Here is a 12,568-nt window from a genome sequence, read left to right on the forward strand (position 1 = left end):
CAAGAGATTTTCATGATTATAGAGACACATTGCTAGAGGGGCCAACCGCAAGTTTGATCCCACTACTTGCTGGAAAGATAACATGGAACCTTCTGCTATCTAACCAAAGCTTCTGCACAGGATATAAAAAGCCTCAAGGTACAGATCTTATAGCAAAAGGGAAAGGGAACTCTGATCTCCCTGCAACATTATTTGAACATCCCTGACTGTGGAGAACAATCCCAACTAATAGCGGTTAAAGAAAAGACAAATATGGCTTTCAAAGGATAACATACCGTGAAGGCCTAGGCTAAGACTAGCTAAGAGGTGGGCTCCAAATAAGATTTTTAGTGTAGGGCAAGCATCAACTTTCTCAGTATTTGTGTGGGTAAAGCTAGGAGGCCTAGCTGGCAGAGCAGGGTGCTGGGAACAACGACTGACCATAAGTACATAAACTAATAAACACCATAGCTTTGAACTCTATATATGAATCACCATGAAAACTAGGGGGTCTGCATCAGTGAAGGCAACCTGGTGGCAAAGGTCAGTCATTATCAGATTGCAGGATGGGTTACAATGGCAGCAAAACAGCAAGCGAGTCCATGGAAACAACAGAATGATCAGAACGGCCTTTTTTCCCGTTCTTCTGACTTGTAAAGAAAGATTGTCTTCCTTGAACTTAGGGAACCCCTTAGCTTCCTGGAAAATTCAAAGAAGGAAGACACAGGAGACAGCCCGAGGGGACAATACAAGATTTTCTGCTAAATTGGACATTTCAAGACCCAATAACTAATTAGAAAAGTCAGGCCAGGCATGGTGGCTAGCATTTTGAAAGGCCGAGGCAGGAGGATTACTTGAGCTCAGGAGTTAGAGATTAGCCAGGGCAACAATGTGAGACCTTGTCTCTACAAAATAATAATAATAATAATAAGAAGAAGAAGAAGAAGAAGAATAGAAAAAGAAAAATAAAAAAAGAAAGAAAGGAAAGGAAAAGAAATCAAAGATGTGGCTCTTTTTATCCCATGCATGGGGATTATACTTAGAATAAAATGGACAACACTGAGGTCACCGGGAATAAAGGTGTTAAAAATCCTGAAAAAATCTTGCACTCTACTTTGAACTAACCTAGACTGCTGCTTGATTTCTGGCTAAAAGTAGACTAACTCATTGCTATTTCAAACCATCTGAACCAAACTATGAACTCTTATCTAATGTATAAGATAGAGTAGTTGCAATTATTTTAAACTTCAATTTAGTATCAACTGGTCTTTTGACATACACACTTACTTTGTCAAATGATGAGAAGTAGCGTAATCTTCTGCATCTCGTCCACACATGTCTTGAGTGAAGACATTAATATTTTGCTTAAGAAGGATGTTGACAATACCTGGTGAGTCATAGTGCACAGCAAGCATGAGGGCCGTTCTAAAATAACAAAGAAATAACTCCACTCAAGAACTTTAATAAAGACTTTTATAAACAGTTAGTTTGAGACACTTTACCAATTTCATATCCATCTGTCAGTGTAGACGTAATAACCATTTGCATGTACCAGCTTGGGTCTATAAGCATCTAGGGTGCTCAAGCGTTCATCTTTGTAAATTATCACCAAGGCTAAAAGAAACGGACAGCAGGGAAGCCTCTTGTCCCACTGGCGTGTGACATAATACAAGTTGCTAATTTATAGTCCTTTGATGGCCAAGAAACTGTGCTGAGGTCAGTCATCTAAAGTAGGCAAAGATTTACATGAAGATTTCCCCATTGCTTTCCTACTCTGATATATTGTAATTGTAATCAGCTAGGGGTCAGATAAGAGTTATCTGCGGGCTGAAAACAACAACAACAACAATAATAATAATGACAATAGCAGTAGTCATAAACTAAAAGTCCACATTTTAAAAATTAAAAAAACTGCCAGGTGCAGTGACTCTTGCCCGTAATCCCAGCACTCTGGGAAGTCAAGGAGAACAGATCATGAGCTCAAGAGATCGAGACCATCCTGGCCAACATGGTGAAATCCCATCTTTACTAAAAATACAAAAATTAGACGGGCATGGTGGCGCACACCTGAAGTTCCAGCTACTTGGGAGGCTGAGGCAGGAGAATCGCTTGAACCTGGGAGGTGGAGGTTGCAGTGAGCCAAGATCACACCACTGCACTCCAGCCTGGCAACAGAGCTAGACTGTATCTCAAAAAAAAAAATTAATAAAACTAATACAAAACCCTTTAGCTAATAAAAGATTACAGTAACAAAAACATCCGATTATAAATAACAAATCTCATAAGAGAAGATTAATCCTACTATATACTGTTCTTTATGTGACTCAGTCTAAATATTTGTGGTCTACCTGATTATTTGTGGTGACATTTTTCACTGTATGCCAATAATTACACTAATCTTATTAATATTTCTGACTTGAGTGACTATTACCCCTCTAGAATACGCAGGCTTTTATTTTTTAAAAAAGAACTACTGTACCGTCTCAGACTATCAACGGCATGTACACTTGCTTTGTTTCTCAATAGAAATTCCACCATTTTCTCTTTCTTGCAAATAATAGCGAATAGAAGTGGGGTATTATTGTCCTATAAGACAGCAGAAAAAATTAATAATTCACAAAATTACATATTTATGAACTGAACTGAAAATCTTCTCTAGGATTCTTTGAACTTCAACATACAATATAGAAAGGAAGTAAATGAAAAGCAGTCCCCTCCTTCTCACTCCTCTGCGCTTTCTGATGTGCTGCTCTTTGCCTTGCAAACAACCCTCCTCTGTCTCCCCGGATTAACTGTGGTCATTGCCAAAATTCACTGTAAACATTTACCAGTCCCAAGAATCCTTGCCTTGATCATAGCACTTAGCATGCTACATTGTAATCATTTCATTGTTTCCCTCTGAAACCAAGAGCTTCTTGAGGGCAAGGGCTGTATCTTTTGTCTCTATAGCCCCAAAACCCTAAGACATAGTAGCAAATATTTTAAGTTTTTTACATAAATTAATGAACTAAATTATTATCTCTAAAGCAGTGTTTCTTAAACTATATTCCAAAGAATATTTGCTTTAGCAGAAGTATAATACCCCAAGAGAAAGACTCCATGACCTTCTGCATTTGCGAAGTATTACAAAATTGTATCTTACATCCAATAATCAAGAACTCTCTTGAATTTTACCTAATCCCCATTTCACAATACTATTTGTGGCAAATATTAACATTTAAGGAATTAAGAGTTTCAGAGAAACAGTTGCCAGAGCTTCCCAATACAGGTGGAGGATTCCTCTGGGTGGTACAAACTTGCTTGATTCACTTCTATCAGTGGTGTCAGGATGCCAGACGCCAATGTCAGGCACTCCTGCTCCAAAGGGGTCACTATGGAAATGAACTCTGAATTAAGAGAGATTGGCTTCAAATGCACTTATTTGCCTTATAAATAGTCCATGGTTTTTTTCCTAATACAAGAGAATAGATTTTTATCTTTACTGTTAGAAAGCTCAGTATGTTCTGTGTAAGAGAGACAGGTTTAAAAAACTTAAGAACAAATATTTGAAAAACCAAAGCTCAGTAAGAAATACTATTCTCAATTATAATGGTAATCCCAGGACACTAATGCAGCTCTACTTTTTAAATCCATTTTTATTGGCTTCCACTTAAATGGCTATTTAAAATTGTTTTTCATTTTAGGCAAAATATAAATCTGAAATAACAGCATAATGGCTTATCAATAAAAGTTCTCATACTGATCCATATGAATTATTTCTGGCATAATAAAACCAGTAAGTCACTTGCATTTTTAAAGGAGGGTGCTGAGGACAAAGATATAATATCTGCAATATTCATAAATTATCCAACTATAACCAGCAATAACCTAAAAAGGCTTCTAGGCATTCTTATGGGCAGATAATTATTTCTGGTATATATAAAGAAAAGGAGTTTTAAAAACTTCTAAATTCTAAAATTCAACTCCATAATAGAGGAATTTACATACTCCATAGACTATATATTACAAACAAATCTACACACTGACTTCAAAATCTTGAAATCTTCATCAAAATATACTATAACATAGGAGTTGTAAACTCAAATACTCACAAGGACAAAGGAAGGTTACCAGAGCAAGGGAAGTACTGAGGTGGGCACAATAGCAAACTGGAGAATACATGCCTTCTATAAAGGGGCAATCTCTGCACAGCAGACCAAACAGTGATAGAAACTCAGGAGACACCAGATTTGACTTTTTGGGATAAGCCTGAAGTCCAGATTTCTACACAAGTCTTCTAAATTTTACATGTTGATTCAACTTATAGAGGCAAATAAATCTGTGTACCACATTAGAATATAGCCCTTGCTTTTTTATATTTACTATAAATGCATTATGAAATGGTTGTGTATAATCCAAGTATTTGCATGTAAAGTATTTTCTTTCTCTAGTATCATATGTTTTACCAAAATATGAGGTGCTTGTATATAATAAAAATTGCTAAAAAGACTCATAATACCTGCTTCAAGAATTTTTCTAACATTTATTCATTTAAAATATGTTTGTATATAATTTTCCCAGATTGTTAACCAAATAGATCATTGGTTCATAGGACTGCTAAAACTAAATTCTCAAAAGAATTCCTATTTGTATTCCTTTTTTTTTTTTTTTTTTTTTTTTTTTTTGAGACGGAGTCTCACTCTGTCACCCAGGCTGGAGTGCGGTGGCCGGATCTCAGCTCACTGCAAGCTCCGCCTCCCGGGTTCACGCCATTCTCCTGCCTCAGCCTCCCGAGTAGCTGGGACTACAGGCCTATTTGTATTCTTATTAACTTCATGGATTTCAGTGTTTAAAACTGCCATTTTGGTTATGATAAAGCTCTATACAACTAACAAACATACTGAGATAGTTCATAATACAACTTCAACTAAAAAAAAAGAGTTTAGGATTTGCTACTATTCTAATTGAGAAAGCCCAACTTGTAATGAAAATTTGTTGACACATAATCACCTGCATGGTGACTAAGAGACAACAAATCCTGACAGGGTCAGCCCCTACTTATTGAAAGATTACCCATAAGCAAATTTCTAAAGACTCTCTGAATGGTAGTGAATGATTCGTGGATGGAAGGAATGGTGTTATTCTGTCAGCTGAGGGATGTTGCCAATAATATTTCCTTTCACTTCCCAGTCACAGATGTAGAGAAAGACAGATAAGTCAGGGTAATATCATCAAACAGAAGAACTTTGAAGGATGTGGCACCTATCAAATGCCAAGTCTTCTAGAGATTTCTTACATTTTTGAGATACAGAAATTTATATATTGCACTTATCTGTTCTGGGATTCTTAATCAGGAGTGTATCCGAACTTTGAAGGTTTTTTTAATTGGGTTTTTTTTTTCTTTTTCTACAATTGTTGTTAGAGACAAGAGTCTCACTATGTTGCTCAAGCTGGATTCAAACTCTTAGACTCAAGCTGGAACTACAGGAACATGCCACTGTGCCCAGCTTCAAGTAAACATTTTTAAACATGTTCAGGCCTTATTAGGTCTATTACATCAAAATCTTCAGGGGAAAGACTGTGGTTGTAGATTTTTAACAAAATGTCCTCAGGTCACTGTAATGCCCAATTCTGAGAATTAGTGTAGCAGACAATCACTTCAGTCACATCTCTCACCCACATGGCTAATGCCCTTTATCAGTCAGAGATGTGACCAAAAAGATAAAAGGGTAAGAGATAGAGTCATTTATTAAAACTCCAGTAAATTTTCCTGGGTATGGCTAGAACAGGGACAAGTAAACTCAAAATCCCACTTGATTTTGCTATTTATAAGCTCCTTATCTCCCACTTTTCCACCAAGACATTCTAGATTTGAGAGGAGTCTTTAGCCTCTTATCTAAGTGGCAGTTTCTGCCAGGATGGGCAATAAGTCAGTTAATAATTTGTTCCAGCTTCTGCTGAAGTTTTTCTCACTTCGTCACCACATATTCACTGCCAATCTGGTTTCCTCAGAGTCCTCCTAAAATTAATCTCTAGGCGAGTTTCAACTCACTCACTCTCTTTTTCAAACCGAAAATTATTAGACCCAAAGCTAAAGAGCACCTTGTCTCAACACATAAACTAGAAGAACAACAAACTAAAAACAACAACAATAACAACAACTCTTCCTCGCATTTTCCTTCATTACCTGATTTCCAAGTGACCTGCATATTTCTGATTGCTCTCCTTTTCCCTTCCCATTTTTCCCTGAGAAATGATACGTCAGTTTTTCAGAAAATGAGCAGCAGCAGCAACATGTCCATTTATTGTAAGTTGCTTTAGTTTTGTTTGAGTTTTAAAATAAAGCCTATTTCCAGGGCATATTTTCTTTCCTGTGTTGTTTTACACTAATTAAGAAAAAAAAAAAAAAAAAAAAAAAAACACCCTGCATAGAAAAAAAGTTGAAAAGGTTTTACCTTTAACAAATTTGCAAATATTTTCCAAAGCGCATTTTATAAAGCTGTGCCCTTGAATGCTTCTTTAAAAGTATCAATATTTAAAACAAAATCTTGTGCAATTATTTCAAAATAACTTAATTTACATTTGCATTCGGGGAATGGTTGAGCTTCCAAATATAAAAAAAAATCATTGACCCTTACCTATGTCAATGATAAAACAAATATTTTTGAAAGAAAGTTGATTGATCTATACCTTGTCCAGTGCTTCAATATTTGCACCATGGGAAAGTAGTTTTTCTGCCAGTGAGGTGCTCTCACTGTACACAGCATAATGGAGAGCAGTGTTGCCGTAGATATCCTTAAGGTTTGGATTGGCACCATGTTTCAGCAAAATAACGGCACAAGCCTCTTCCTGGCAATGGATAGCCTGTCAGTATTAGACCAAGAAACAGATTGTAAATTCTAAGAATTCAAAATACACATTCCACAGGTTTCACCAACTAGTTATATTTAAATGAGATCAATTCATTTTAATTCTATATATGTAAATCAAATCCATGTCAGGCTAAAAGAGTTGGCTCTAATATACCTGTATCAAGGGCGTTCTGTTTTCTTTGTCACAGATATCAATCTGGCACTTTCTGTTGATCAGGAGAGTTACCACTTTCTCATGGCCACTGGCACAGGCCAAATGTAGAGCAGTTCTACAAGAGCAAGAGGACTTTTTAGGAAACGGTAGTGCAACATCTCAAAACATACCATCATTCATGTCATTGTAAAAATTGAATAGCATGTTTTTCCTCTGCCTTCAAAACAAATACTTAATTTTTTTGAAGAAAGTGCAATGACAACAGCAGCCTATTTGAATAGAAAGAGCTCAGTCTATAGATTCAGTTCAACTAGGGCTTGAGTCCTACTTTAAACGCTGTCACTTACCAATTATTGCTTAGCCTTTCTGTGCCTCAACTTCTTCATCAATAAAGATGACAATAGTAGCTATCTCATAGGACACCAACTTGATGCTTAAATGAGAAGCTATGTGAAGTATTTAGAATAGTTCCTACAACAGCTCAATAACTGTAAGATTTTCGTTTTTTGAGACAAAGTCTCACTCTTTTGCCCAGGCTGGAGTGCAATGATGTAACTATACCTGGAACTCCTGGGCTCAAGTGATCCTCCATCCCCAGTCTCCTGAGTAGCTGGGACAACAGATGTGCACCAGCATGCCCAGCTATTTATTTAAAAATGTAGAGTAAGAACCTCACTTTGTTACCCAGGCTGGTCTCAAACTCCTGGCATCAAACAATCTTCTCACCTCAGCCTCCCAGAGTTCTGGGATTACAGGTGTGAGTCACTGCAACCGGCCAGATATTATAATTGTTAGTATTACTACTACTTAACAAAAGCATTTTAATTAGGTAGAATGACACAATTATACCTACTTTGCAGGATGGCTTAATGAGTAGGTCACATTTTAACAACTCTGACATTGGAATGCCACTTATAATTCATGATTTATTATAACTCTAACTGGTAGCATTTTAAAAATTATCTTATTGATATATAAAATAGTGGAGCATCACACAATCCATGAGACCTTACATTAAGTAGAATATGGTAACTCAGCACTAGGGCAGTTCCAGGCATGTAACTGAAACTGAAATACATTTCAGTTCTTAAAGGGACTATAGGGAAAGAGCACCGAAATAACAATCATGCATTTTTTAAACAAATTAATTCTTTGATTTTCAAACAACTTGAAGTCAAAGGAAACTCATGAGTCAAATGAATTTGTATGGCTCATTTTATTCAATTCTTATACTTACAGAATATATGTAAATAAGACTTTCCAATGATTAATATTAGGATTTAAAACTGATAAACTTTTGAAAGGGCAGTTCAAGGTTATCTTCTACCATTTTCTAACTTCAGAAATGCTTTTGTTTGAAAGGTGGGAGATAAAGTTTCAAGGAGATGAAGTCCCAATATTCCTATTGTAAATCTCTCAGCTTGTGCAGACAGGGCAGGTAAACATGAAGTTTTTAAGGATACAAGGGTCCTGAGAGATAGTAGAGTATGTCTGCTACATAACAGGTACTCAGGTTATGCTTGATGCATAAATGGAATGAAATAATGGATAAATATAGCTGGGGAGTTCACTATTTTTAAATAAACTCCTATAAAGCAATATTTTTGCAATAGTAATTATTTATATGTGTTATTTTTTATTTTTAAAGAATACAATTAAAATGAAGTGATTAATCTACCATTGTTTGAATAAATGGAATGAGTATATAAGAAAAACATGTGCATAATAAAATATATAGATAATAAAATCTGGAAACACAGATAAAAACATTCCCTTCTTACTTCTGAAGACGCTAAACATTCAAAGAAGATAACATTACACACAATAATGATAAAAAGTAGAAAGCGAGAAATTATTTTTATCAGTGCAAGATTAATATTTCTCTCTTCCCAAGGATGATTCCATTAATACTAAACTTTTACTAGAAGTTTTGTACATGCTCACTGCAGCAATCACAGTTAAGAAAAAGGAAAAAAAAACACACTTTACTTAAAATGCAAATAGTCGCAGGGCGCGGTGGCTCACGCCTGTAATTCCAGCACTTTGGGAGGCGGAGAAGGGTGGATCACGAGGTCAGGAGATTGAGACCATCCTGGCTAACACGGTGAAACCCAGTCTCTAGTAAAACTGGGTGCTGACGAGTTGATGGGTGCAGCAGAGCAACATGACACAAGTATATATATGTAACAAACCTGCACGTTATGCACATGTACCCTAGAACTTAAAGTATAATAATAATAAAATTAAAAAAAAAATTAGTCGGGCGTGGTGGCAGGCGCCGGTACTCCCAGCTACTCGGGAGGCTGAGGCAGGAGAATGGCGTGAACCCGGGAGGCAGAGCTTGCAGTGAGCCGAGATTGGGCCACTGCACTCCAGCCTGGGTGACACAGCAAGACTCCATCTCAAAAAAAAAAAAAAAAAAAAAAAAAAAAGCAAATGCTCAGAAATTACAAATTTTATCATATTTGGTACTTTTTTTTTTTTTTTTTTTTTTGCTAAAACAAGACCATAGTATGTTTGCGTATATACAATTTAGCTATTTCTTTTCCTCGCTGGCTATAGCAAAATACATCTTGACACATCAACTTACTTCTATACCTATTGCCACCTTCAATGGTCACATATTATTCCATCCTATGGATGCAACTGAAATTTATTTATAGGATCCATTCACTGGGTTCTTTTTAAAATAAGTTCCGTGAAAACTAAAGTGCATGTATCTTTATTTCCTAAGGGCATCTTAGTATAATGGAATTGATGAGTAAAGAGCATACACATTTTTTAAATGTAGTACTTACCACCAAATTATCTATTTGAAAAGTAATCAGCAACTTAAACTTTTAAGTAGCAGTATAAAACATCCTCACAAATATTGTGGATAGAAAACTGTTTGATTCCTCTTTTAAATTCTTATACCAGAAATGAGAAGGATTTTTTCCTATATACATAAGTAACTTGTAGATCTGGGGAAAGGTACTTTGCCTACTTTTACAGTGTTTGATGATTTGATTTGAAAGAATTTCCTGTAAAATGAAGATGTACTTTTCATCGAATGTGTATTATAACTTTTCATCTAATGTATATATATAACTGATATATATAACATATTATATCTGGAATATATATGGTATACATATCAGTAATATCTATATCTTATCATATATAATGAACAATATAGGCTGGGTGTGGTGGCTCACACCTGTAATCCCAGCATTTTGGGAGGCCGAGGCAGGCAGATCACTCGAGGTCAGGAGTTCGAGACCAGCCTGGCCAACATGGTGAAAGCCCCTCTCTACCAAAAATACAAAAATTAGCCAGGCTTGCTGGCACCTGCCTGTAATCCCAGCTACTTGGGAGGCTGAGGGAGGAGAATTGCTTGAATCCAGGAGGTGGAGGTTGCAGTGAGCCAGGATTGTGCCATTGGACACCAGCCTGGGCAAAGAAGCGAGACTCTGACTCAAAAAAAAAAAAAATAAAAGAATATAATGAATTCCCTATAATTTTTCATCTGAAAAATTTTCATCTGAAAAAAATATATATATTAAATATTTTTCAAGTAAGCTCTCTTTTATTTTGTTAACTTTTTTTCTGAAACATAGTTTTAATTTTTAGTTTGCTAAATCAACCTTCAGAATGTCTGCTTACAAGGTCATTCTTAGGAAGGCGTTTGTCAACATAAAATGTACCTGTAAAATAAGCATTTGTATTTTTCTTCTGGTACTTTACTCATTTGCACATGTAAACATTTCAGTCTGTATTCCATCAGGAACTCATGTTTGTGACATAAAATTTAATTAGTTTTCTTCAAACAACAGGCACTTTTTCATTAATAATTCATCCTTTCCTACTCATCAATCCTTACGTATATCTTACATAATTTCAATGATTCTGGGTTTCCTATTCTGTTCCATGCATCTGTCTTTTCAGCTGTTAGCAAACAATTAATTGTAGAAATTAATAGCACATTTTGCTATCTAGAGGAGCAAATGTTTTTTTACTCCATTATGAGATTTAAAAAAATGTCTTCACAGTAGTGAAAGACAGCAGGTGTCATACAAAAATGTTAAAACCTTGGTATTTTCATTTGGTCTATGTAAAACTGACAAACAGAGAAAGAGCTCACATTTTGAGAAAAATGTTCCTTTCCATTCAAAAACACAGAACCCACCTCCCACTTCCAAGTTGCTCTCTAAGAACCTTAAGTAAAGAAGCTACCTACACAGGTGGATACGGATGTAAAACGGACAGTTTTATCTGAGAACTTTTTGCCTACTGAAAATCACTCATGGTATTTTTGATAGGGGAATTAGTTCTCTCATTAGGCACCTCCTATAATGTATACAAACCATGTTTTAAAGGTGTTCCTTAAAAATAGTAACACCGGATATGCTTAACTTTGTGAGTTAAATCACTCAAATTCTCCACCAATTGCTCCAGCCAGAGAATTATGTCGGATGGAAAACAGCTGAGGGTCCGCTTGGCTTCGCCCCTCAGAGGGTGCCCGGCGCCCTCCAAGGCCCAGTCCCAGGGGCTGCGGGGAAGCCGGGCCTGGGGACCCCCTCCCACCCCGGACTGAGCCCCCGCTCCCCGCTACCTGTGCTGCTTGTCCAGGGCATCCAGGTCGCCGCTCCTGCGTGCCAGGCAGCGCTCCACTTCCGCGGCGTCGCCCTTGACAGCCGCCTTGTGGATCTTCTGCAGTTCGGAGTCCCGGATTCGGTACCCGGAACCGGTGTAGACGTGGTCTATGGAGCCCAGGACCCTCTGGCCCCTGCGGCTCCCGAAGCCGAAAAACTTCATGGTAGTGAATTCTTCTCAGACCCCCAACCACCGACCGGCTCTTGAATGGGGGCAGCTCCCTGTCACCTTTTCACCACCCCCCACCCGCCCCTGCCGACCCAGCCCCAAATCCAACCCCAAGTCCCGATCCAACCCCAAATCCGCGATCCAACCCCCAGTCTGCGATCCCAAGTCTATGATGTACTCCAAAATCCGAGATCCAGCCGGGTCCACCACAGCCTTCAGCAGCGACACTCGCAGCCTCAGACCTCTCAGACCCAGTGAGCCTCGCAAAGCCGTTGGGCGCGCGCCTGCACCGCGGTGGCCGCCCGGCTCCCGGAAGCCGCTCCCTGGCTGCGCGCGCCGGCAGGTGGGGCTGCAGCTCCAGGCGGGTGCCACTAGGCTCGCGGGTTCTCCTGGGCATCTCCGGGCGGCCCCAGGATCCTAGGCGGGCAGCCAGCCAGGCCTGAGGAGGAGGACTTGTGTGGCCTTGCGGCCGCCCCGCTCCTCCTCCGCAGGGAGATCGGGTGCTGGCGAGGGCACTCAGAGGCCACCGGAGTGGCTTTGCAGATAGCCTGGCTTCACGCTGAGGCTCTGGCCCTGGAGTCTGTGTGGCTAGTGTCCGGTAGTGGAAAAGGCATGGAGAGTCAGGGGCTGCTCCTTCCTCCACCCGACCTAGCCGCTGCCAGTGCCCGACTGCGCGGTTTGCAGCTGCAGATCTGGCAATGGCGCGGGATGGTGGAACTTCCCTTGGATGTCCTCAGGGTCGCCGAGTGCACAGCCCACCTGGCCTCAGGGTCTGCTCCTC

General features: G+C 38.7%; 1 protein-coding gene across 8 annotated transcripts in view; it reads right to left on the reverse strand.

The window, feature by feature from the left end:
• The window catches only part of LOC105467671 (putative ankyrin repeat domain-containing protein 20A2), a 79,666-nt gene extending 67,634 nt beyond the window's left edge, over nt 1-12,032 (reverse strand). For 6 of the 8 annotated variants that reach the window (XM_071079798.1, XM_071079797.1, XM_071079795.1 and 3 more), the window contains exons 1-5: nt 11,579-12,032; nt 6,985-7,099; nt 6,649-6,822; nt 2,459-2,565; nt 1,267-1,404 (exon numbers count right to left, since the gene is read on the reverse strand). In XM_071079798.1, coding sequence (XP_070935899.1) covers nt 1,267-1,404; nt 2,459-2,565; nt 6,649-6,822; nt 6,985-7,099; nt 11,579-11,781 — 737 coding nt within the window. In that variant the 5' untranslated portion in view covers nt 11,782-12,032. Of the gene's footprint in view, nt 1-1,266; nt 1,405-2,458; nt 2,566-6,145; nt 6,330-6,648; nt 6,823-6,984; nt 7,100-11,578 lie in introns of those variants that run through there. The other 2 variants (XM_071079800.1, XM_071079799.1) reach the window with 2 other exon arrangements.
• Nucleotides 12,033-12,568: the final 536 nt, after the last annotated feature.

This window comes from Macaca nemestrina, chromosome 15 (assembly GCF_043159975.1).
Source record: "Macaca nemestrina isolate mMacNem1 chromosome 15, mMacNem.hap1, whole genome shotgun sequence".
Lineage (NCBI taxonomy): Eukaryota > Metazoa > Chordata > Mammalia > Primates > Cercopithecidae > Macaca > Macaca nemestrina.